This window comes from Clytia hemisphaerica, unplaced genomic scaffold, assembly GCF_902728285.1.
Source record: "Clytia hemisphaerica strain Z4C2 unplaced genomic scaffold, Clytia hemisphaerica genome assembly, whole genome shotgun sequence".
NCBI lineage: Eukaryota > Metazoa > Cnidaria > Hydrozoa > Leptothecata > Clytiidae > Clytia > Clytia hemisphaerica.
Window position 1 is genome coordinate 1,235,362 of NW_027104114.1, and position 25,955 is coordinate 1,261,316.

General features: G+C 35.1%; 2 protein-coding genes across 2 annotated transcripts in view; one reads left to right on the plus strand and one right to left on the minus strand.

The window, feature by feature from the left end:
- Nucleotides 1-2,562: 2,562 nt before the first annotated feature.
- LOC136813416 (uncharacterized) lies at nucleotides 2,563-15,767 on the minus strand. The gene is made up of 2 exons (XM_067069937.1): nucleotides 15,705-15,767; nucleotides 2,563-4,081 (listed from the first exon to the last, which is right to left on the minus strand). The coding sequence occupies exon 2, from the start codon at nucleotides 3,873-3,875 to the stop codon at nucleotides 3,204-3,206; it is 672 nt and encodes a 223-aa protein (XP_066926038.1). The 5' UTR covers nucleotides 3,876-4,081; nucleotides 15,705-15,767; the 3' UTR covers nucleotides 2,563-3,203.
- Nucleotides 15,768-19,428: 3,661 nt separating this feature from the next.
- The window catches only part of LOC136813417 (methylcrotonoyl-CoA carboxylase beta chain, mitochondrial-like), a 33,756-nt gene continuing 27,229 nt past the window's right edge, over nucleotides 19,429-25,955 (plus strand). Inside the window, exon 1 of the mRNA XM_067069938.1 lies at nucleotides 19,429-19,591. Coding sequence (XP_066926039.1) covers nucleotides 19,463-19,591 — 129 coding nt within the window. The 5' untranslated portion in view covers nucleotides 19,429-19,462. The remainder of the gene's footprint in view (nucleotides 19,592-25,955) is intronic.

The following is a 25,955-nucleotide window of genomic DNA, read 5'->3' on the forward strand; positions in this document are numbered from 1 at the left end:
GTAAACCACATACGTCTATTGCAACCCTATCTCGTGGTCACGGTGAGAATTCTTGCCACAGTGGAGATGTAGAGACTAGATGCGTCTGCCTTTCCATGGACACAGGAATGCGGGAAGAGTGCTTATAAAGAGTTTTTATAAAGAAGAGAAATTGCCGCAGGAGACTGGTTTGGAAAGCAAACGTACTCTCGGACTCACTTGCTAAGCGTCCCCCACTAATTAATTTCTCGAAAATTTTCCAGCCAGAACATTTTTATTCCACCCCCCCTGCTTATCAATTTTTGGGAAAATGTTTTGAAAATTCCCTCTTTTTCCCTAACATTGCTGTATTAGCCTCCTTTTCAAAGATTTTCCACCCAGGACATTTTTATCCCAACCCCTGCCCCCCCCCGCTTATTAAGTGTTGAGACGACTTTTTCCAACCCCCCCGTATATTAGTTACGCGAGAGTAAGTGGCAGCCGTGTTTGCCACACAGGAGTGTTTTATTATGCACATTCAGACCCCCTACGTTTAATGCATACTGGAATTATTTTACAATGGAATCTAAACCAATCAAGCAAGATTTTGATAAATGTCACGAGAAGAAAAAGAAAAAAACAAAGCTAAGTATCACCTTTCTAAATATTAGTACAATGTCTACACCGCATGTCACCTAATGTAACCACAGTGTTTTAGATCGACTCAATCCAAGTTTTTTAAATGTTACGATGAAGATATCTAAGCCGTTTTTAGGGCTATGATTTGAGTGTGAAAAGCAGGGGTGATTCTTTAACTTGAAACCTTCTACAGTCGATTACGATAAGATGAGTCTATTTCATAAGAATCAAACTTGAGTATTTTTTTTCTTAAAATTTATAGCTCTCGCCTATTTATCAATTTATCGGGAACTTTTATACAAATTTCAGCTCAAAAATTGATTTTTTAGCACAAATTAAAGCCCAAATCTCTGCTTAAAGATATACTCAAATGTACCACATCCGAAGACGTCCTCTGGTCCTCTTGAAATTCTTGCAGTTTCTCAGCAAAATGAAAGATTACGTCATGAACATCACGAATCAGATAATTCAAGAAAGGGGGTCTGGGTAAAAGGGTCCTTTCAGAATTCTTGCAGTTTCAATACAAAGGATTACGTCATGACCATCATGAATCAGATAATTCAAGAAAGGGGGTCTTGGTAAGTGGGTTCTTTTGAAATTTAAGAGCATCGACGACTGGTGTTTCCTAAGATAGAAAATACATGATAATACAAGTCACCTCTTGTGACCTTTGGGTGTTTTCTTTTGTGTCAATTTATGAAGTCCGTAATCGAAGTCATGACCATCATGAATCAGCTAATTCAAGAAAGGGGGTCTGGGTAAAAGGGTCGTCTCGAAATTCTTGCAGTTTCAATATAAAAGATTACGTCATGACCATCATGAATCAGATAATTCAAGAAAGGGGGTCTTAGTAAGTGGGTTCTCTCGAAATTTAAGAGCATCGACGACTGGTGTTTCCTAAGATAGAAAATACATGATAATACGAGTCAGCTCTTGTGACCTTTGGGTGTTTTCTTTTGTGTCAATTTATGAAGTCCCTAATCGAAGTCATGACCATCATGAATCAGCTAATACAAGAAAGGGGATCTGGGTAAAAGGGTCGTCTCGAAATTCTTGCAGTTTCTCAGCAATATAAAAGAGTACGTCATGATCTCATGGTCTCTTGAAATTTAAGAGCATTGACGACTGGTGTTTCCTAAGATAGAAAATACATGATAATACGAGTCACCTCTTGTGGCCTTTGGGTGTTTTCTTTTGTGTCAATTGATGAAGTCTCTAATCGAAGTATTGGCATACAAAATAAAATCACAGTCAAGTTAGATAAGCAGTTTTGTTAAAAAGAATTGACAGTTCGAATTACAGTGGTGTGAAATCCTTATTTACGTAGCCTTGAAAAAGCAGAGTGCTTTAGCGTGCAAAAACAAGAAATATCACTTTAGGTTTCGACAAAGAACATACTTGCAAAACTTAAGTGAATTTGATTTATTTTGACAAATTTTCGTGCATTTATTGGAAATTTTGTAAAATTCAGTTGTCAAAAAATCATAAAAAATAAGCTGACTTGCTAAATTTAAAGTAGGTTAAAAAATGGCTTATGATCTTTTAGGTCAAAAATTTTATTTAATTCCAACCTCCCAGGTCGAAATGTTTACCACTATGAGTTCGAATTTCAGGTTCAATAATATCTTTAGGACACAAAAGCCTTTACACGTTTTTTTATAAGAACAAACTATATAAGAACATAAGGCTTCTATGGTGAAAATGTTACGAACAAGTTAAGAACATTTCTTAAGACTCTAAAACACCCAATTTCTTAGGAAAATGAACAAAAATGAACAAAAATGCTCAAAAAGTGGTAAAAATACGAACATGTTAAGAACATTTTTAGGCTTAAAACTCAAAAAGTTAGGAACATTTGAAGGCTTATTAAAATTAATTATTCTTATAAAAAAACGTGTATGATGAAGGGGAAGGCCAGGGGGAGGCAAGTTCTATGTCTACATACGAGTGATAAATGATACAAAGTTTTACTTTTACTTTTCAAAGTGCGACTCTATTCAAATATTGAAAAAAAATTAGTTTTACAACAAGTTATAAGTTAAATTATAATATGTATAACGATATAACATTTAGCTAAAACACAAAAAAAAGTTATGCTATAAACGACAAAATCAGTAGTCTGTTAAAAATTATACAATAACACTATAACAAATTATCAAATGTAATATACAACATTTTGCTACAATGTATAATGTATAATGTGTTTTGTGAAAATGAAATCTATCTTTAGTCAGTTTTTCAATGGATTCTAAGTTCTTTCATGCTAAAATAAAACGCTTTATTTATTCCCTACCGAAATTCAGTAAAAATATTACAATTTTTATTTACCTAAAGAAGCAATATTTATCAAATGTCATCATAGAGACAAAAGAATTAAATGTACGTCTGCTCACGACCTGAGCTAGAATTTACATCGGGTAAAAATGTAAATTTAGACTCTTTTAATCTTTTCTACTTCAATATGTAGTAGGGCTGACATAGTAGCTTAAGTTTAAAAGATTATCAGTAAATCTTAATGATAAACTGACTTAAGAGAAAGATTTCAAAAAATAAGTGATATAAGTTACAAATTGAAGAGAACATATTTGGAATACCACAAAATAAATTTACATTTTTTGCACAATGTAAACATGACAATATGTGGTAACCTCATTATAAATACGATAAAATTTCTTTTCAATTGTGATAATATCTAATTGTTGACTTTCGAAGTATTTTAAATGGTCCTTTAAGGCATCAATTTTGTTAAGGGACTGTGAGATGACGTAAACCCCGTAGCCGCCTTTTTTGAGCACGCGCACAAATTCTGGCAATGCGTCTTTAACGGCAGCTGCACCACGTGTTAAGCAACCGACACACAAAAGTCCGTCATATGTACCATCAGGAATGGTCTTGAAACCGTCTTCTGGATTTGGTCCCATTTGACCGATATGGATATCACGGAAGATTTTCTTTTGTTTGGCAATTTCCACCATTTTCAAAGCTGGATCACAACCATCGACAATGGAGAATCCAACTTCTTTTAAGAATTCACCAGTTTTACCAGTACCACAAGCAACATCAAGGACAGCTAGATTGGCTTTCTCTTCATCTGTTTTCTTATCTGTCATCACTTTCCATAAGACACCAGCACTGTATTCACCGATCCAGAAAAAGACTTGCTCATCCAAGATTCGTTCATATTCTTCAGCGTATGAATTGTAGAATTCGACGACAGCATTGGTGCCTGATAAACGGGCAGAATCGTATTCTTCATCATATGCATCTACTGAAGTCATCTTGTTGGTTGATATGTAAATCCTGTGAAACGAGGTTTTTTGAATCGTCTGAAGTTATTGAATGTTTGATTCGAACTAATTCAGGATATTCTGAAATAAGTTTTTTTAGTTTCAGTTGAAAATTGAAGACAAAGTCCTTGTTGAGTTGTTTGTGCAAACTGTTGACGGTTTGCTTAAGAGTGGTGTGTATTCGACACGTCCAAATGCTAGAAGAAATAAAAAAACACAAGATTAAAGGTTTTGTACAAATAATTTTGTTTAGTCATCTCTATGCAAACCGTCGTTAGACTGAGGAGGCTTTCTTTAAAAATCTAGCATACGATTGGCAGAAATAACGTTTACTTGATAAAACCTATTGTATTGATAGTTTGAGTTGACCAATTGAATAAGATCTTGTAAAACCCTATATGCCAAGGTATTATTATGCAAAAACTTTTGTCTTTCGTAATTTTTTGACAGACCATTGCAACATAAGAAATACTTTATCTATGATAATACAGTAATTCATGTATAAACAGGTTAAAAGATAAGGTTGAGTTTACACGTCAGAATAGATGAAAAACTGTATAATTAAAACAGAGAGGCTGTGCAATGATAATAAACCCACTGCGCTGGAAGGTCGCCTGAATGAATAGCTTAAAGAGTAAGTTAAAAGTTTGAAAAAAGTAAAAGAGCTTAACAGTGTAACACGTGACCTGCGAATGTACAAAATCGTTAAAAAGCAACGTACTTTTGATTCGTGTCAGTGTCAAAATTGCTGAAATTGATTTTAAGTTAATTAAATGTTAGAAAAGATAATGAGATTGGAATCAGCCTGAAAAATATTTTTCAAAAACAAATATGTAAAATATTGCTTTTGTCATTCCTGAAATCTTATAGGTTATTCAGAAAGTTATCATTTTTTTAAACTAACATTAGGGATATAGGTGAAAACAGCCTAAATTTGTTCTGAAGGGATAAAAAAACCGTTTGAGTTAAGGAAACATTCAAGTTATAGGGTTCGAGTTTGAAGACATTCAGCTAATCATATCATGTTTAACTATGTAATATCAATCAATGAATTTTTCTTGCTTGTACAATAAGAAATTGCTGCTAGAAAGTTTCAATAAATTATTATAGTAAATCTAACAAAACAGTTGTTGAAGTAATCTTAACAAAAGTAAAAATTTGGAGGGAATTTAATGAGGGAATTTTCAAGCTGCCGGCTTGAAAAATTAGTTTTGGCAAGAATTTATTTGCCTTAAAATAGACGTAGGGGGGGGGGATGTTAGGACTAATTTTTTAAGCCCATTTGTCAAAAGTTGCCATTGGGTATAAAAAGAAGAAAAATTCATGTAAAAACCCTGTGGAACTTTTTTCAAGGTTGCCACGGGTAGGGTGCCACCGCCGCTCCGCCAGCAAAATCGAAATTTCAAAAAAAATTTTAAAACATAGCGAAGTGACCCCTCATTTGAAAGGTGTTTTCATGCTGATTAAGAAAATCAATATTGTAAGGGTGAAAGACACTCTCACAAGAAGTAACTTAAGAAAAACGATCAAAAAATTGCGTTTTTAGCAAAATCCTCAAAATTTTGCCAACTGTTGGAAATTCCTTTTTGTGACAGTGTTATTCAACCTCATTATATTGATTTTCTTAACCAGCATGAAAATACCTTTCAAATGAGGGGTCACTTCACTATATTTTGAAAATTTTTGAAATTTCGATTTTGCTGGCGGAGCCACGGTGGCACCCTGCCCGTGGCAACCTTGAACAGGGTACCTCAGGGTTTTAACATAATTTTTTCTTCTTTTTATACCCAAAGGCAACTTTTGACAAATGGGCTAAGAATTTATGCCATTTTTGCAAAATAACATCCCCCCCAAATAGAGAGCATTTGGGGGAAGAAAGCAATAATCTAAATTTGGCGGATGGCAGGAAAAGTTAAATTTGGATGATTTTGGCCCAGTTCACCAAATTAAATTCCTGCCAAAAGGTGTTTCCTTTGAATAACCACAAATTTAGCTCAAAAAGTAAATTAAACAAAATGTAAAGACGCCTTTTTCAAAAAAAACTAAAACAAAAGAACACATATGTAGCAAAACACAAAGGATACTATAAGTGAATTATTTTGGAATGAATTTAATTTGGCGATCTTTGCCAAAAATTTAATCCCCACTAAAGTTATTTTACTAAAGGTGTGATGCACTTAGAATAGAATCTTTAATTTGAGCTGATAGAATCAAGTCAGACAAAAACAAAATTTAAATACGCCTATATAAGAACATATAGTTATGGCTAATTGGCTTCGCTGGGCAAAATGTTAAAAACAAGTGAAGAACATTTTAAGGCTGGACTCAAAACACCCTATTTCTTAGTAAAAGGGACAAAAATATTCCCAAAATGGTAAAAATAAGAACATCTTAAGAACATTTTTAGGCTTAGAACTCAAAAAGTTAAGAACATCCGAAGGCTTCAAAAATTTTGGATGTTCTTATAAAAAATGTGTAAGTTTTGGAATTTGATACCTATCTGCTATCTGCTTTTTCAAATTTTCAGACTACGTTTATCTTCCTATATTGTTAAAAAAGTCAATTTAATTATAAATTATCAAACCGTTATTCATAAGGAAGGTAGGTAGGGGGTGTAATGTAAATAATCCTTTAAACAATATTTATTCACTTCTTTATCAGAATGCTTGACATTTCTTTAGAAAGTCACATAGAAAATAGTTCGTACTCTATGATTTGTAGACCTCGCTAGAAATAGATTAAGCTTTTTGATGTCTTTTTAGAAATCTAAATACCAATTGCGAAAAGGCAAAAAAAATTAACATCAAAGAACATACAATCTGTTAAATTTCTAGTTTTTGAAAATGTACAGTGATCTATGGTTTGACAGTTTAACGTTATTATACCATTATATCCGGTTTAGTATACTGTATGCTAGAAGGGTTCCTTAACACTTTTACAGGCAAAGCAAAGGTGCTTAAATTGTGCCTAAAATTTGCACGGAATACAGCACTTTCTCTTTGTTCCCAGTTTTCGAACCCTCAAATGAAAGACCTGTCTGGTCATTAAAATACAAAGTAAAATCAAAACAAAAAATGGTAGATTAGAGCTGCGAGCAGAGCTGCGTAGTTCATTTGTTTGAAATTTTGCTACTTTGATTGGTCAGTCATTTGATGGCTATGCAAGTTTCCCTCCACTGATGTAAGTTACCCCGCTTCACGGTAGTGTTTGTGTGAAAACCACACGGGTCATGTAACCAATAAAATATATAACAGCCGAAAGCTAGAGTTGAATCTCCTATGTAGGAGTTAGATTCACTTATTTTCTACCATAGTCCGTATGAAAAACCCTGGTCTGAAAGCCTATTGTTATAACTTTTTGTTAACTTTTTCCTTTGTTACTAACGATTATAAAAATCGATTTGCTCAGTTTTTGATCACGTTACCAAATATTCTTCTTGGAATTGGTTCAAAAGTTATTCACATGATCAAAAAGTGAGCAAAATAAGATAATTTCTCAACGCAAGTTCGAGTTCGCAACAATAAAAAAAAACTAAAGGCTTCTAGACAAGGGTTTCTTATCGGACTATGTTCCTACATAAGTTGCGCGGCCAGCGTGGTTTTTATACAAAAGCTGTATTGAAAAAATAATTACCGCGAATACAAAGAAAGTGTTAGATTCAATCTGTCATCGGAAATGCTGTACAAATTTTGAAGGCTTATTGAGATCTATTGAGCCAGATAAATTTGTATCAAAAAGTGGAGTCTGTAACTCGAACCTCTATGTTTTCTGAACTCAAACAAGTTTTCTGGTCCATTTACTTAACAATGCTTTACTTTTATAAACCTTAGTACTCCATATCTCGAAATTTCAATAACTTGAAGTAATTTGTGTTCTCGCATAAACTAAAAAAATGAGTATATAAACAAAACCATTATCTTACCACGTCCAGAGAGCAGTCACTTCGAAATACCTTCAAAAACTGAAAAAAAAATAGATATGGTCTTTTTGATGATTTTGTTTTATAAAAACATAAAAATTGTACAAAGTACAAGCCTGAATGAAAGCTTTTAATTATGACTATTGTATGTTTACGTTTACACATTGACATCCTTTTGAAACATTACTAATTACCAATTTAAACTACCAAATCACAACTGCGGGTGTAGATGGTAATTAAACTCAATGACGGAGAGTGATAACTATTATCTATGTTCCTTATAAGGAAACCAGCGCTCTCTAGACTTAAAATCTACTTCTAATCTCACTTACATTCTTTATTAATGAGCTTTTTATCAGACGTTGACAATAAGTGATAGGGCACTTAGAAAAACGTTTATTACGTACTTAAAACTCATGAGATTTCGTGTAGCTAATTAGTTGTATTAAAATGACGTATTTTAATTTTTTTAATTCTTTTGAATAACATCAGTTGTTTATTCCATTGGGACAAGCTGGAGTTTTTACAAGCTCTTTTTTGATTTGGTTGTTCGTTAACCAGTAATAAAACAATTTTGTAGCTCTCTTAAGAACGCTTCATCTCTATTACTTTAGATGACTAATTAGTGGAGTATCTTATAAAAACTCCAGAACATCCCGTTCCATCCCACGGTCACGGTTATGAGATTTACCCTTCCCCCGTTTTGTTTTTACCATATTTTTTTTATAAGAACATCCAAATTTTTTGAAGCCGTCGGATGTTCTTAACTTTCCGAGCTTTAAGCCTAAAAATGTTCTTATTTTCACCATGGATTGTTTTAGAGTCGGCAAAGCCTACTTGTTCTTAATATTTTGGCCATGGAAGCCTTATGTTCCTATCTACTTTGTTCTTATAAAAAAAATTTGTATGTATCCCATTGCGTATCCATTAGTGACCGTTACATAAACAAAATCGGGCTGGTTGTGCATGCCTGATGACTCATTGTTAAAACATACGGAAAATCATCCAAATTCTTTTTCCCTGTATCACCACAGAACCTGAAGGCGAAAAACCTTTCCGAACCCTGGCAAAAGAACACATCTTCTATACAGACCCACTGGGAACCCTTTCCACTCGAAAAATTGGCCAAAATATCGTCCCCAGTGGAAAATCATACTCTCATTTTTGTCCCTGCTAAAAAAAATCAGATAAGCTCATCCGCACTGCAAAATATTGTGCTATTTTTCCATCCCCACTGATTTTTTTGGCTAAAAAAAATGGAATTCAAATCCCCAGCAATAAAAAACATGGGAATATCAATCCCCATCGAGTTTCGGTCCGTTACTTTTAGCCCCACTTTTTAGCCCCACTGGCTGATAAAATCCCACCGGGTCTGTGAAAAGGGGGTGTAAGAACGTCTATTTGACTACCCAAATTTATCATTACAGAGACTAAAACCTAGAAACAAAGTGAACAGGGTATGTAGGTAAGGATCTCCGAAAAAGAGACTCTTTTAGAATAATTAATAATTTCAACTTCTTCTATTTGGACACTCAGTGAACTTAGCGGTGATAAAATGCTAATTTAGTTAGGATCTGAGGAAACCACAAAACACCTCCCAAATCAAAATATCCATTGAAATAAAAGTGGAAATACTGAAATCGTCTTTCTCGTCCGAACTTCAAAATCTGAAAAACGACGAAATATGGTCAATATAGGGGCCAAATATATTTAGTTTGTACTAGCGACTCGGTGAACTTTAAAAAAGATTCATACCTCAATCTATAACACAGCAACAAACAGCAAGAAACAAAATCACAACAAACTCTCTTTCTCTCTCTCTCTCCCTTTATCTATGTAAAATAAAAACATATACAAAGCAAAACAATTATTCAAAACGAAAATGATATTACATTACAAAGCATATTTTCAAAACAAGGAAAGATAAAGATCACAGTATCTTAATTCCATCTTTTGAATCATTCGAATGCTGCCTATTGTGGTTTCTATAAGGGTCAAGACCATTGAGTTTAAAGCCCCGAAGGGGCTAGAGATGAATCTTCAACCTTTCTCAAGCAAGAAAAAGTGAAACCTTAAGGTTTGCGCCGCAAATCACCTTTAGACACCCCTGTCTCACAACCCCGGTGGAACAGCCTTTCAAGGGGGTTTCACGGTTAGCGGTACAGGGAGAAATTTGGTTCTAGCTCGAATCGAATACTCCTCCTAAACCCCCTTTCTAAATCATTGTTTTCAAATTTTCAACCGACACGCTAAAGCTCTGAAGGTCGGCAAAATTTATGATTTTCCAGCGGGAGGTCTGCTTGTTTTCGGGGATTGGCGGGTCCAACCGAAATATTTTGAAGTTTGTCCTCAAGGGTAGTTAAACCCGACTGGGGATGAAGCACATCAAAGGCCGACTATCATTCTTCTCCTATGGGAAATTGGCCCGCTCCTTTAGAGCTTTAGCGTGGGCGGCCGCCAATCCGCCATCGGAATATCAGATAACCTGTTTCAGTGATATGCATTGATTTTTTCAGCGGGGACGATAAAAAACACGCTAATCACACCATACTGTACCAAAGATGATAAAAAATCACCCGTGACAAGACTCCAGTGGAATGTTCGAGTTATAAAACTTTTATATTTGTAATGTATACAGAGCCTTAAGAGTTTGCATGCAGATTCCATCAATTACAGCTACTCAGGAAAGTACTTGCTTTCATTTGCAAAAAAATCGTACTTGTCTTTTTGTTGACATAATGTCACATAGGAATGTACACACATTATTTATGGGAGCCTCGCTGTTCTTTTTCTGTACAAAGTCCAACTAAAACATGAAGGATATATGCCTATGTATCATTAGAAAATGTTGAAATCAGTTTAACTACCAACCAATAGACCAAATTTCAGAAATACAGCACCCCTTCTAACAGCGCGGCTAAATATAAGCCTTTTTCTGTTTCTGATCTATGTCAAAAATGGCAAATTTATGTCCAATATTTGATTAAAACGGTTTTTGGATAGACCTTTCATTTGGACTTCTTCCATTGTACACATCGGGACACATCAAATAGTTGTCTTAGTATATATCTGGTAAAATAATCATACAAACTATTAAGCTCACTAATCGGTAGCTTTCAACCGCTGTCAATTCTGTCAATGTCCCTTGCTTTTATTAATCTCTCTACCAGACAAGATCAGTCAGATATTAAGCACAAAAGACGAAATAAAACATTCCTGCTTGACGAACTATTTTCTCCTTTCACCCTTCCAACGGAGCAGAACTTTTTAGGCTTTTTTTCAATAACGAAAAATGCTGAAACTGCTGCAGTGACTCGGTGGGAATATTTAGACAAGTAAAAACGGGTTCTGGGTATGTGCAGGCCTTAAGCTGTTAAAGGTCTGAAATATTAAAGAATTTTCCTCTAGAAATAAAATTTAGGGAATTCTTTGGCTTATTTTTCGATGGTTGGGGGGTCTCACGGTGTATGCGACACAGGGATGTATTACAGCCTCTAGAGTTGATTGAGAAATTCAGAGAAACTCTGACTTATGTCAAACATTATGAAGAAATAGTAAGAAAGATCATCTTACAAAAACAATCTTTCTTGTCATACACGATAAAAACAGGAAATTCAATTTCTAAGCAGGATCATTGCATACTGTTTTATGCAACAAGAACAATCGATTTGACAATCTAAAACTCACACTGAAATACTAAATCAAATCAAGGAATATGGTGTTGCGAAATTCGGTAAACCAAAAAAATAACTTGACAAAATTTATGTTTTATAAATTATAATGTTCTGAGACACTGACCAACCATATTCTTTAATGGAATAAACTTTCGCGGGGATTAGATCTCGCGGTTGAGCCTATCCGCGAAATTCTAAAATTTCGCGGGAACCTAATTTCGCGTGTGGCACTATTGGGTGGCAATATTTTCACGATTTTGTGACTTCTACTGTCAAATCATGCATGTTGGTTGTTGAAATACACATTATTTGCGCTTCTTTGATGCAAGTAACCATTTAAATAGTATTTATTTGACATATTTTGAGTTTTGTTTAGAAATATTTCGCGAATGAGGCCCATCCAAATTTCTAATGGGACTTAATTTCGCGGATTTTCGCGGATGACACCCAATCCGCGAAATCCGCGAATTTTAATCCCCGCGAAAGTTTATCCTATTAAATTACAGACCAGCCTAGACAAACCGTTTAAAACTTCTTCGACGAGGGAGTGTACTTACATGTTTTTTCTTTATAAGCATTGCGCTTATAAGCAAAACTAGGCTCATATATGGCAAAAATTTAAGCTTATGCTAAACATTACTTTGAGCCTTCATACCTTAAAGGAAGAAATTTTGGCGGAAAGAAAATTTGGCGGATTTGGCGGACTTAGCTAGAATCCGCCAAATTAAGTTCCCGCCAAAATTTCTTTTTTCCGCCATTCGCCAAATTAAATTCCGCCAAATTAAACTTTTTGAAAATATGATCCCTTTTAAGGTGTTTTTGCATTTTTTTAGCTGTTTTTACGCCATTTTAAGGATAAAATTTTCAGCAAACGCTAAATTAAATTCCCGCCAAATTTAGTTTTTTCGTCCATCCGCCAAATTAAATTCCATCTAAAAAACTTTTTCGGGCAACCGCCAAATTAAATTCCTGCCAAAATTTCTTCCTTTAAGGTACTCAGAATTTGTTTCTTTTTGACTGGAATTTTACGGATTTTCAAAATTTCTCTAAAATTTTGCTTAGGATATATAAGCATCCCTCAAAGCATTTTTCAGCTTTTTAAATCTCTCGATCTAAGCATTTCCGAGCCAGTGTTTGGATTTTTGTATGCTTATAAAAAAAAGTATGTACAAACAAGTATCAAAAGATGGTACATAAAAACACCCCCGTCTCTGTTGTGACCCAGTGGGATTCACCCCACTGGCCATCCCAGTGAAAAATATTTCCAAAAATGGCCCATTTTTTTACCCCACTAGATAAATCACTTACCCCACTGGAATCTTGTAGCTGAAAATGACCCCCTTGAAAATAACGAAGAAACCCAAATACCCCACTCAAAATGTTCTGACTTTGATGTTCAAAATGTTCTGATCTTGATGTTCAAAATGTTCTGATTTTGATGTACCCCAGTAGAATTTTCCCTTCAAAAGGGTCACTTCACTAGAGTCTCCTCTTCCCTTATGAAATCCATGTTGTGAAAATGAAATACACAAAAAATCAATCAAAGCAGTAAAACTGCATATAACACTTTGTTGTTTTTCCACTCAAGCTCATCTAAAAATGGGTCGGTTGCTGTCAATCTAATTAAAGTATTAATATCTATCAGATCATGACTGATCATGAAAGTTCGTAAATTAGTGTATGTACAGCAGTGCGACAAGGGGCAAGCAGGGGGACACAAATTCCCAAGGCAGGCCCTCTCTAACGCGAGCGAAGCGAGGGCGCAACATTCTTAGCGCTTTTACTACTAAAAACAATCAGCCTTATACTGCACTGCTAATAGGCAAGTATGTGTTGCACAAAATCGGGCACAAAAGCAAACATTGACAATTTACTGGCGAGTAAATCTTAAAAAAATGCTACCAACTATAACTCAGAGCTACCACGTTTTCAGATAAAATACCCTAGTTGTTTTAGAAAGCTGAGACCGAGAGCTTTCCAACTGTACCAAAGTTTTTGCTTTAAAGCCATTTTTAGAGCCAAAATATCGTTATTTAAAAATTGATTTTTAATGAAAAAAACTTGGAAAAAAACGCTACTTTCAAAAACCGGTGCGCTGTCGAAGGGTTCATAGAAAATGGAACATAAAATTTTGACATGAACGTATTTGCCTGAATTCATTTATATTCTTATTTTGAATTTTTTAAAGTTGCAAAATTTGAGAAAAAAGGGAATGGTTTTAGCCAAACAAGACATTGAAAATCAAAAATTTTCCTATATATTTTTGGAAATTAGGTTCATTATGTCTACTTTACTATCAGAGGAACGTCCTTAGATACTCCAATTTTATTTTATCTATACAACAGTTTTGTCTCTAGTACGACTCAACTTTTACTCATTCTATTTTTTAGTTTCGAGAGAGGTTTTAAATTCAATTTTGAATTAATTAAACTTTTTAATTTTTCTTGCTCTTTGGTAGCAAAATAAAAATCTCTCGTCTTTTCAACTTTAAGAAAAGAGCATGCACTAAGATTAAGGTCAGATTAAGGTTTTTGTATAAAAAACATTAAGAAATGAGGTATTTTTTTGTATTTCTGAAAAAAAAATTTGAAAACTTTTACTTGGAAAACGTGACTCGAAATTCCAGTCAATATTCCAAAAAGGTACGTTATTGGGATTTGTCTCTGAACAAAGAATCTTGGTGAACTCATCAGAAGACAAAATAGTTTTTTAAATAGGTAATTTGCCAAGAAAGATGGATCCGCAAAATAAATGCAATTTTAATCCTTTGAGTCTTCGTGACATCGCCAGAGGAACCCAGTAGCGAGTCTGAGTGGTTTCCAAATTCTTTATTAGAAAATCATCACTCTTCGTCAAAAATTTTTAATTCCTCTCATAACTGCCACTTGAACCATTTGTCTTAAGGTTTTTAAAGTAACGCACTCTATCTCGACTATGATCACTCCTCAATGATACCCTTATGCAAATCTCACCTTATCGCTCCATCCGTCAATAAAAGTAACGAAGTTTGTGGCCACTGAAAATTAATTTTTCTATCAATGAATTAATAAGACCCTGATGATAAAATTTGATAATATTCTTATAGACGCAAAAATTTTTTATTTATATTTCTGATAACGGACAAAGGGTGTCGAGTCAGAGGTATTTTTAGCAAACGTTTCTAAAGAAATCAAATTGTATAAGAAGACATTTTAATCTTATATATACAGTACCAAGGTATTTTCAATTTAATTTAAACTAACAGTACCCTGCTTCATTGACTAAATTGTCACACATCGGAGCTTTTTACCAGTACTAAATATATTCTTAGCAAACTAGACATGATGACCTTTAAATTTGGTTCAGTAGTTCTCAAGTTAAGCTTTGGAAGTCAAAAGTCACTTTTTAAAAAGTCCATAAACAAGTCTAATAAAAAATTTAAAGCTTACCGGTATTTTCGAAAATTTTGGACAGGATAACGGTAATTTTCAAAAAAATGGCTGCGATGACGGTAATTCAAAACCTCGTACACCCCCCCCACGGAATACTGGCGTTGCGAAATTCAATAGACCAAAATAATAACTTGAAAAAATTTATATTCATAATGTTCTGACCGACCATATACAGACCAGCCTAGACACAGACCTGTAAATCGTTTGAAACTTCTCCGACGAGGGAGTGTACTTATCAAACAATTATCAAAAGATGGTACATAAAACTTAAGGAGGATTCTTGATATGAATGGCCCCCAACTTTTTGGGAAAGTAAAAACTTTTGGTTGTGCCTCCTTTTAGACTCCATATTCATCGGTCCCTCCACTTTCAATTTCATGGCGTGGGCCCTGTGAATACTTTTTCTGAGTATGAAATTTAGGATCACCACCACCGCGCACCGGTATCTAAAATACTAAAAATACAGACAGATACAGAGCTGTTTGGAGCAGTCAAACCTCTTTTTTAAAAGCTTTAGAAACGCGCTGCCGATAAATATTACTAAAAATACAAGTTTGAGATCACATTAAAAGTATATAAAGTTTCTTGAAGAGCTGCTGGCATCCAAATTCAACTATCCAGCGGTCTGGCAGTCCAGCTGAACACTGATCGAAACTCGTTCTGTCTTTCGAATGTTTGTTGTTTTCCCGCGCTTCGATTTCCACTTTCGAACGTTTTACGTTCGATTACTATTGATGGATGACTGATCTGAGGACCCAAACAAAAACGAAAAGGAAACTTTCGAACTTACACTTACCTTATTTTGTTGAAAGAAAATACTTTTCGTTATCACACAAGTTTTATATAAATCATGTGACATGTAACACAAGTGTCTCTACGAATTTAAAATTTATTCTTAGTTCTTAGTGTTAATAAAAATTTCAAACCCCTTTTATTGTTCTTTTTAAATATTTATCTTATTCGTTTTCTTTTTCTTTTTCCTTTCCTTTTTCAAAGAAAATGTGATTCATTATGCTTCGCGACTGAATGCTATATTGTTTTATATATAAACTATATGTAGTTAGTTGAATTTTGATTTGAATACATTTTGAAGAATTGCAAGGAAGAAGATAAAATGAAGCAATATAAACAAAGACAAGAAGCCTAGCGGCGTGAAGGCCCAGCCCGATGAAAAAAATTAAAAACTTGAAACTGATTAAAGGTATCAAAAGTAGAGAGAGAGATGAGAGGTCGAAAGATAAAGATAGGTTGGAGTGAGACCCTCACTTGATTAACAAGGGTGCCAGAGGTAAAACTTCAAATAAATTCTAGAGCACAATATAACCTATTATAATATATTGGAGATCCAGTTCCGTAAGACGGCGCCACATAGTGAACAGGGTCTAAATCTAGACGATGGTCAGTATGTGACGTCAAGGTTCTGGAAACCAATGCTTTCGCACACCAGGTTGAGTTCATTGCATGATTGCATTGATGTCATCTGACGTCAATTCAATGATCTCAACCGAACGTTTGTTAAACCTGATGAAGACCTCCACGAAGGAGGTCGAAATATTGTTTCTTAAATTTATATTATGAAGAATGACCATTAAAACGTAATGAAAAGAATATAACCTAGTAAAACATATAAAAATGTCGGTGGTCTTTTGTTCACTTATTTACTAAATACGATTAAATTCCGAATTTAAGAAAGTCATTTTTATGAAATTTAGGCAAATTCGGTCAAACAGCATGTTCCAATCTTTTGTTACTTTTACTTAATTACCACTAGCCATAGCTTTGAAGCAAAGTTGCAAAATATCAAAAGAAAAAAACTCGACAAAAATCTTTTTTCAAACTTTGCTGACGTCAGCACAATTCAGCAAAAACAATCACCCTGCACAATGCTGACGTCAGTTAATTCGAAAGAAAAACCTCTTCAAAACTTTCCTTCTGATGGCTTGCAGTTTTAATCCAAATTTCATTTGCCCAAACTTGGGAAGATAGCTCCTAACTGTGATTATGTATCATATTATAAAAGCCTTTCATTTATATGCAACTTGATTTGTGCGACTTGATGAGGTAAGAAAAGTAGACCAGAAAACAGTTTTTTCCAAGTTTTGGTAAAAAGTTGAAGTAGGTACTCAATCAAAATAATTAGTTAGGCGGTCATTTCCAAGGCAACACATCATTTCCTAGGCATTAATACACAGCTGAACAACTATCTTTGCCAGTTTATCAGATAAAAGCAGCGGAAGGATCCCGAATAAGTGCCAGGAAAGTTCTGTTGTTGTAAGGCACCAGGTTATTATGTCGTTAATTTATTACGTAATATTTTTGTCACTAATTATGGGGAGCTTTAGGCGAACGTGACAGTCTGTAGTAATTAGTTATATTCAATAGGGCCGTTAGTAAAAAATAGTTTGGTTCCCGTCACCCCAACTTTGAAAAAGTGGGTCGGTCGGGGTTAAAAAAATTTATGCTCAAAAATATCATGCGACTCAGTATCTTCATCCGCCAGGTTGTTTTAAAAGCCCTTCTCTAAAAATTAAGCCCCAGGTTCTTATAGCCAGAGTGGTTCCATTTGGTCCAAAAAATGAAAATCGGGAAAAAAAAAATCCATACAAAGCTGGATTTCGGATTAAATTTGGATGGAAATCCGCTCAAACGCCGCTCGCTACAATCGCTCAGAGTTTGTAATGGCGGAGGTTGATGATGACATTCGAGCAGCGCCAAAAAAACTGCTTCCTGTCCCTTCGACTCCTTTTACTTAAAAAAAAATAGGGTCGGTCGGGTGTGATGGGAACCAAGCTATTTTTTACGAACGGCCTAGACCATTGTGATTGCCTAAAAACGACTATTGGAAATTGTATCATCTTTCAGTAATGTTTTGTAGAAACCCACTGGTTTGCCATAAATCAATTTGAATATTCATCCAAAAAAAGTTATCTCAATAAAAACCATAGTTGGTATCTTGAAAAATGGAATCGCCCCAACATAAAAAATTGTCCAGCACAGTTCAGTTGTCCAAAGTTGTCAAATTGTCAAAATCCAGTAATGGCTTCCATCATTCAAATTGAAACGACAACAAAATGTGTTAATTTTAAATAAATCCTGCGTCCTGCAACACTAAAAACCCATCACCGATCTCTTACTCAGTGGCGGCCTGGCAGGGGGTGCAGGGTGTGCAGTGCACCACCCAGAAAGACCTGAGAGGGGCGCCAAAAAAGCTTTTCAAGGGGGCGCCAAAATTTTTTTTGATCTTTGCTTGGGCTTTGCTTTTTTTCGCCTGCGGCGCTTCCTTTTATTTTACGAATTTTATCAAAGCTACTATAAACATTGAATTGTGAAAAGTCAAAGCAAGAGAAGTGTTGTGTATCTTCCAGGGGTTAAAGAGGATGCTCACCCCCAAAATGAAAGATTGATCGAAACTGCTCGCCGTGGTTTTTGTGGTCTTATGCGGACTAACTTTCTCCTTTTTAGAATATTTTTTGAGCTATTTGACCTTTCTTACACCAAATTTTTTTGCCTGCGGCACAAGAATTACAAAGAACCCTTATTACTGCCAACTTTCAGAATTTTAGGGCCTCTTTCAGCCATTGATCTTTAATGGAGAGTGAAGTAACACCAGGAAATAACAAGGAAATAGATATCAAGTTATCATTACCACAACCTTTGTATAAATAAAAGTTTGTTAACTCAGAGATTCCGGGTGTTACTTTCAACCAGTCACTACTCTTACAGTTTAATATTTTCACTTAATGGTGGAGGGCGCAAATAAGGACAAAAATACCAGGGGCGCCAATTTCATAGTTTGCACCACCAAGAAAATTAAGCCAGGCCGCTACTGCTCTTACTCTATCCAATCACACCACATACTTTACAACCAAATTTGATAAACTATTTCATGATTTGTATTTGTAATCTACTGTAACTCCATCTTTATTTGTTTTTGATATCAAAGCCATTTACTAAAAATAAAGTCTTTTAAAAAACAAGAAAGAAAAAAGACAGCAATACTATTGAGGTAGAATTTTATGTTTATGAAATTATCACTCATAAAACTTCATGAAAACTTGAACAAAGACAAGAAGATTTGGCAAAATGTTTGAAAAAAGGTTTACAAAGCAAATTCACTACAAATTTTGTTCGATTTGAAAGTCTCTTGACCAAATATATTTAAAGAAAATGGTCTAGAAAGTCTAAAGCCTACTCTCGCTTCGACCGCCATCTTGTTTTGTTTTTGTGCAAACGTTGTTTGTTTACGGAGCGCGAAATCAGAGAATATATCTTTCATAGCCAGTATCCGACTTTGACGAGCTCTTTGCTTTTAAGACGCCAAAATTAAGAAGTGTGGTACTGGTTTTAAGCGCCGTTTCTACCAAAACAGACCCGGACAGACACACGTACGAACAGAACGTTGCAAATGAAAGGCCCACTCGCTTAGCGCTGGGCCAAAAAAGAGAGAAAATTTCCGATACGATACGACTCCGCCGCGCCGCCGTATGCAAAGGGTCCAGCTTAAAGTACTTAGGCTAGAAATCACTTTCGTTTTCATTATCAGTCGAATCCAAGATGGCGTGCTGGAAGCCACGAGTTTGGAAAAATATTTTGTCGAATGGAGTTAGAATTAAAAGGTATCATGATCTTTCAAGAGCTGGTGTTTTGAATTCCACTATTAACAAGAATACTGCAGAATTCAAGGTATTGTTTTACAACATTTTGAACCCTCAGCAGAGCTTAATCAGTCTATAAAAAACAGTCTAAAAAGTTAACGTCCTTACTATATTGAGTTTCAAGCCCGAAGGGCTAGAGGTCAATCTCTTTGGTAGGATTTGAAGCCAACAAATCCTACCAAAGTTGCGCGGTCTTGAGCGACCCTCCTGGTTTTTACACAAATGACAGATTGAAACTAAAATTTACCGCTTAATTTCGAAAAAAATATCACTCAAAAACAAAGGAATTGCTAGATTCAATCCGCCATCAAAAATACGGCACATATTTTTAGGCTCCAATTTTTCTTGCCTGAGAAAGGTTAGAGATTGACCTCTAGCCCTTCGGGCTTGAAACTCAATGGTCCTTACCAAAGTAAGTTGTCTTTTTGATTTCCCAAACATTTGTCTAAGTGTTCATTTCCATAATAATTTATGTAATGACGCTTTGTTCACTCATTTCGTTTACTTTTCGATTACCTTCAATCATATTGAATACTTTCGATTGTATTGAGTACTTTCCAGCCTTTGTCTATCTATCGATCTATCTATTTAATTAAGTAGCATTAGGCGTGAGCCCATATTCGCCACATATAAAATTTAAAATTTAAAATAAATATTATTGTTATAATGATTTTATCAAATATGTTTCTCTAGTAGCCAGCGCGTCAAAATAATCTGAAACCAAGTTTTCTCCGACCAATCAAAATGCGCGATATGATTTACTTGAGGAAACCCAGGGCAAAGGGACACAAAATGGCAGGGAAAATGGCTGGGATAAGGGGGTCAATCTTTATGGTGGGGCTTCTTTTTGTGCATTGGTTTTAGGTCAGTTTTTTTGGTTTTTCTTAAAGATATATCATATCTTAGAAATTAGTTATCGAAGTATTCAATTGGTTATCAAAGTTGTCAAAGTTATTAAAAGTAATCAATAACAATCAAAGTACTCGAACGCACGGTTAGGCAAGGAGAATTAATGAACGGGTTTACCGTCGCGTTGGAAAAAATATTTGATGCGGCAAAAGTTCATTATTCATTATTCATTATTTTTTCAATACACATCGGCCCGAACCTTCAGTGTAAAGAAAGTTTCCGTTTTGCCACTTTTTCCCATTGACACCAAAAATCTTTGGATATTTAGACTCCCAAAACATTTTAGAATCTTTAAATTATCAAACTAAGAGAAAAATGAAGAGTTTTAACCTTTAAATCTAATCATATTTCCTTTGTGTTTAAACTTTCACATAGTCATGCTCCCTCATGCGCTGCCATCTTGAATTTATGATTAAAAGGATGTCAGAAACTAGAACCGAGTTTATCTCACCCAATAAAAACGTACGATTCAGAAAGGAAAACCACTTTCGTTTCCTCCGACCAATCAGAACGCACGAAAACCACTTTCGTTTTCTCCGACCAATCAGAAAGCGCGATATGAGTTATATACTTGAGGAAACCCAGGGCGGAAATGTTTTGATTGGTCTTGGTCTAAAAAATTATGTCATGGCAGTGTAGACCTAACTCTTCACACAAAAATTACGGGAAACGTGTGTTTGGACTTTGTACCCTATGCTGCACTCAAGCAATTAAGCCAAAATCCCGCAAAGGCGAGACAAAAATTAGTTTTTTGAAGTTTGCAAAAAAACGCAAGATAGAAGATCTTTCAAATTCAGTATATATGTGAATAGAGCATTAAAAAATACAACTTTTCTATTTTTCCTTTTTTTTGCAAAAGTTCTAGGAATGAAAATAAAGGGATAATGATAATTGAATACTATCCATTGATGATCCGCGGCACTATCGTAAAGCTAGAATTGCTTTGCGTACTCTTCGCTTGAAAAAATGATTGACAGATTGAAGTTTTTCAATCGAGAGCTTGGGCGCTCTGCCAGAGTTCTCTGCTCAATCCTCGGACTGCGCTAAAAATGGTAGACGTAGCTGTGATAGATCATTTCGATGGAAGTTGTTAGAATGTTTACAAGGCTCTTGACAGAATATTGTTTGTTTTATTGTCAATGATGACAGTGCCGTTATAAATTTTGTTAGATCTGACAAATTGATGTTTGTAAGTGCGCTTTATAGTTTTGATTCCCATTGAAGAATCATATTCTGGTTTTCATGTTATTAGATGCTGTTTTAGAGCTTTAGAGCTACACTGTCGGTTAGTACCTTCTGGCTAAAAAAACAGGTCCCCAGGTTATGGACACTTTGGTCAAATTTGGTCAAATAAAAACCAATTTTCCAATTTTCCAATTTTGAATAGGCGAGGGGGGGAAATGAAAATTTGAATAGTAAAGGGGGGAAAAAAAGAGGGGGGAAAACATCGATAGTTGGCAAATTTGGTGGGGGGAAGTGTGAAATCACTTCAATTTTATCTCAGCAACCAAGGTCAGTCCATATGATATCATGTGATTAGATCATGATTGAAAAATTAACCAATTTTCGTTCTATTTTGTCTAGTATTCCTTTTGCAGCAAAATTTTACGTTTGTGTCAGGTTGAAATTTGAGAAATTTACACGGTTATATGGGGGGAAAATGATATTTTCAGAATTTTCTGGGGGGAAAGCAAAAAAGAGGGGGGAAACTAAAAAACTGAAAAGTCATAGGGGGGAAAAAAGAGGGGGGAGATTTAAAAAAATCAAGAATTTGGTGGGGGGAACAAACCCTGGAGGACACTATGTAAAATACTTTGAGGATGATGGTTCAGCCAATGAAATTGAATTTGTCACATTAGCCCAATTAGCTAGCTATATTTGAAAGCATCACTGGCAGTTACATCAATATGCCAAAAACATTTTGTTCAACCACCTTCACTTCAAGATAGGCCACCATAGAATGAACTCCCTTTTATAAGATGAACCATATTCATGTGGCTTTCAGCCTTGCACTCCATCACAGAGCCTATTTGTGATATTTTACTGACTATGGAGTGCAAGGCTGACGCCACATGGTTCATCCTATTAAAGGAAGTTCATTCTATGGTGGCCTATCTTGAAGTGAAGGTGGTTGAACAAAATGTTTTTGGCATATTGATGTAACTGACTGCAGTTCAAAGTAGTTCGGTTGACACCGTTGACACAACATATTGACAAGTATACTCTGAGAGAAGTTTCTATCAAAATCTGCAACAAAAAAGTGGTCTCTTCTACTCCAGAGGATATCAATCAAATTTTTTGGGTTGCTGAACGGATCAAGTGAATCAAAGCATAGTTTGCACCCCCCCCCTTTTTAATAGGGGGGGATGCCAACTTTCTGGAGGGCCTTTGTAGGGGGGGTACCGAGATCTGCCGAAAAAACTAGGGGGGATGGGAATGTAGGGGGGGGATCAAATAAAAAAGGGGGGGACCTGAAGAACTTTCAACAGAACACACACATTTTAGATTAGATTTTAAAATGATCAAGATTAATGAAAAGCGCTAGTTATATTCTGTCATTGTTGGCTCGTGACTATAATACTTCATACTCTTTCTTGTTGATAATTTTGCTGGTAGGTGGGAAAGCGAGTTTCCTTCGAAACAGATTTTCTGTAAAAAAAAGGGGGGGGGTAAGATTTCATTACAAAAGGGGAGGATGGGTATATAGGGGGGGATGAAATAAACCTAGGGGGGTTCATACCCCTCTGCAAACTATGCAAAGTTAATTGAATGATTGAGACTCATTAGCTGAATCGATCAAATCTCAATCGAATTTACATTTTTTGGCTCAATCATCAATTCGATTCGTTTTCGATTGATTCAATTAAGTTCGATGTTACCTGGATGGACTTCGATTTCACTTCGATCGGTTCGATTTTACTTTCCTTTGAATTTTGGTAATGCTCAACCTTTAAGAACTTGGCAACAGGTATTTACCGCCCACTTTTGACCATTTTCAACTTCTTTAGGCCTGTTTCCATTGCCCGGAAAGACAGTTGTATACAATCTTTGATTCACTAAACGAAAAACAATGTCTATTCTTCGTATTTCCATTCTAATGTTAGGACGGAAAATTGTTTGCGTTAAAACGCTAATCACCCATTTTTGCTCCAAGTTGAAGGCGTTGTTAAGTGTTACAATACCGAGAAATGGAAAGGAGTCAATTATTGAATAATTGAAAAATATCAAATGCCATCATCATGTCGTTTTTAATTACTGTCACACTATCCCAAGAGGCTTGTTAGTATTCAGATAGCTAGAAATAAATGTTCAATATTAATAGTCACTCCTTGTTCATGTGAATCATGGAGGTATGAAGAAAAACAGGAGAAGTATGTTATTATAACCCAGCTCGCCCTCCTATTAAAAATTAAATTTATTATTAAAAAATTGAAAAACTTTTGTTCCATTCGAAAGAGCATGGAAAACTGATAAAGAAAACGGTCACAACCTATATCTGAAAATGAATATACCAGGAGATATTTAAGGAAATAAGGCAAAATGACGTCATGAAACGATGACGTCATTGAAAAATAAAAATTGTCAAAATTCGAAAAATTTTGGTTTTTTGGAAAGAAGACCCTCCAGTGAACATAAAATATAATTATGAAAACGTTTGAGAATTCGTTAAAAAAAGTCTATTGGCCAAAATTGATATTTTAAATTTTTGCCTGTCGAAGGTTGGAGCTTGGGGTACGCCCAGCCAGCACATTACAGGCAAAATTGAAAAAGAATACCTTCCAGCTGCTTCCTCGCGTAACTTAATGCATGTCCCAGAATTGCATTAATTTTTCCGCCCCAGTTCCAGTCTCTAAACCATAACAAACTATACATCTTCCCCTGCAGAAATTACAAGAATTCGAATTTTTGCGATAAAATACTGACATCAGCAAATTTTCAATTTAAAAAAAATTCTCCTCCTCTTAATGAGTTCTATCATTGGTCCAAATTTCATAAAGCTTTGTGTTATAGTTCTTGAGATATTCAATTTTTTTAAATAAATGACGTCATAATCACGTTTTCTTAAAAAAACTCAAATTCTGCTGAGAAAGAATTTAAGTTACATTCTACATCCAAATACGCTTCCAAAACTGTATAGTTTGTTATGGTTTAGGGACTGGAACTTGATGACGTCATTGTTTCATGACGTCATTTTTCCTTATTTTCTTGATATCTACTGATATATTCATTTTCAGATATAAGTTGTAATCAGTTTTTCATGCTCTTTTGAATGGAACAAAAATTTTCAATTTTGACGACTTTTACTTTGGTTGCCATAGTAACCAATGACGTCAGTTTTCATGTCAATAGGTGGTCACACCCCGCCTTACCTCTCCAATTTTGATCTTCTACATTCAAGGAGCAATATTCAATCATAAAATCCCTTTGCACAAGCTGCTGCACACGGGAAGACATAGTGGCCTCTACTATATACAAAGGGTGGTGTAACTTTGAGTGATTTTCTTAGTTTTAGTGGTTTTCTTTTGCAATGTAGATATTTCTTACAAAGGTATTGTTGAGTGTGATCCTTCATAGCTTCAGCCTCTCTTACTTTTTTTTTTGGGGGGGGGGCTAAGAAATATTTTGGCCTTTAAAGAACCTGGGGGCTAAAATTACCAAAATATTTGGGGGGACCTAGATTGTTGGGGGGGGGCCTAGATGATCTGACTGAGACTCTGGGGCTGTTCAGCTAAAATCAAATATAAAAAGCAAAAGATTTGTAAACATAACTATTAATACAAGTAAAATTTAGTTTTCATTTATCAGTACTGTACTCGCATATATTTTTTATTGACGAAAATTCCATGGTAAGCTATAATGATAATAGGACCTACAATCACCCTCAAAATATATAGAGATTTTAGTGTATTTAACGTTTTTCAGAATTTAAAGTTTGTGCTATTTTAGCACTTCCACTTTCTACCATTGAATATTTCGATTTTAGAGGGGTTTGGTGGCTTCTAGGCTATATTCCAAGCCTCATTCGAGCAAATTTGAGCTTTTAAATCCTGAGATCCTAAGGTCCTAAGTCTTTAAGTCTCATGTTAAAACTCAGAGTTAAAACTCTACTTTCCAACTGTAGTTTAAGGTGCTTAAAAATCAATTGTGGTGTTCAAAATTACACCGGGAACTCCTCTTTGTCTCAAATATTTAGTGGATGATTGTAGCACAAAGTAAATTTTTGGGGGGACCTGAAGTGTTAGGGGACCTAGCACAAGGTAATTTTTTTGTGGGAGCTAAATTATTGGGGGGACCTTACTTTGTTGGGGTGGGGAGCTGGAAACCTGGCTGAAGCTATGTCCTTTAATGACGAGTCTGTGATTCGGTGATTTGGTGATTTTCTTGGTATAAGCATTTTTTGCAATTATCTTTTTATAAGCATATTAAGATTTTAAAAGTATGCTTTTTCATAAGAACACATTTGGCTTTTTGATAAGAACATT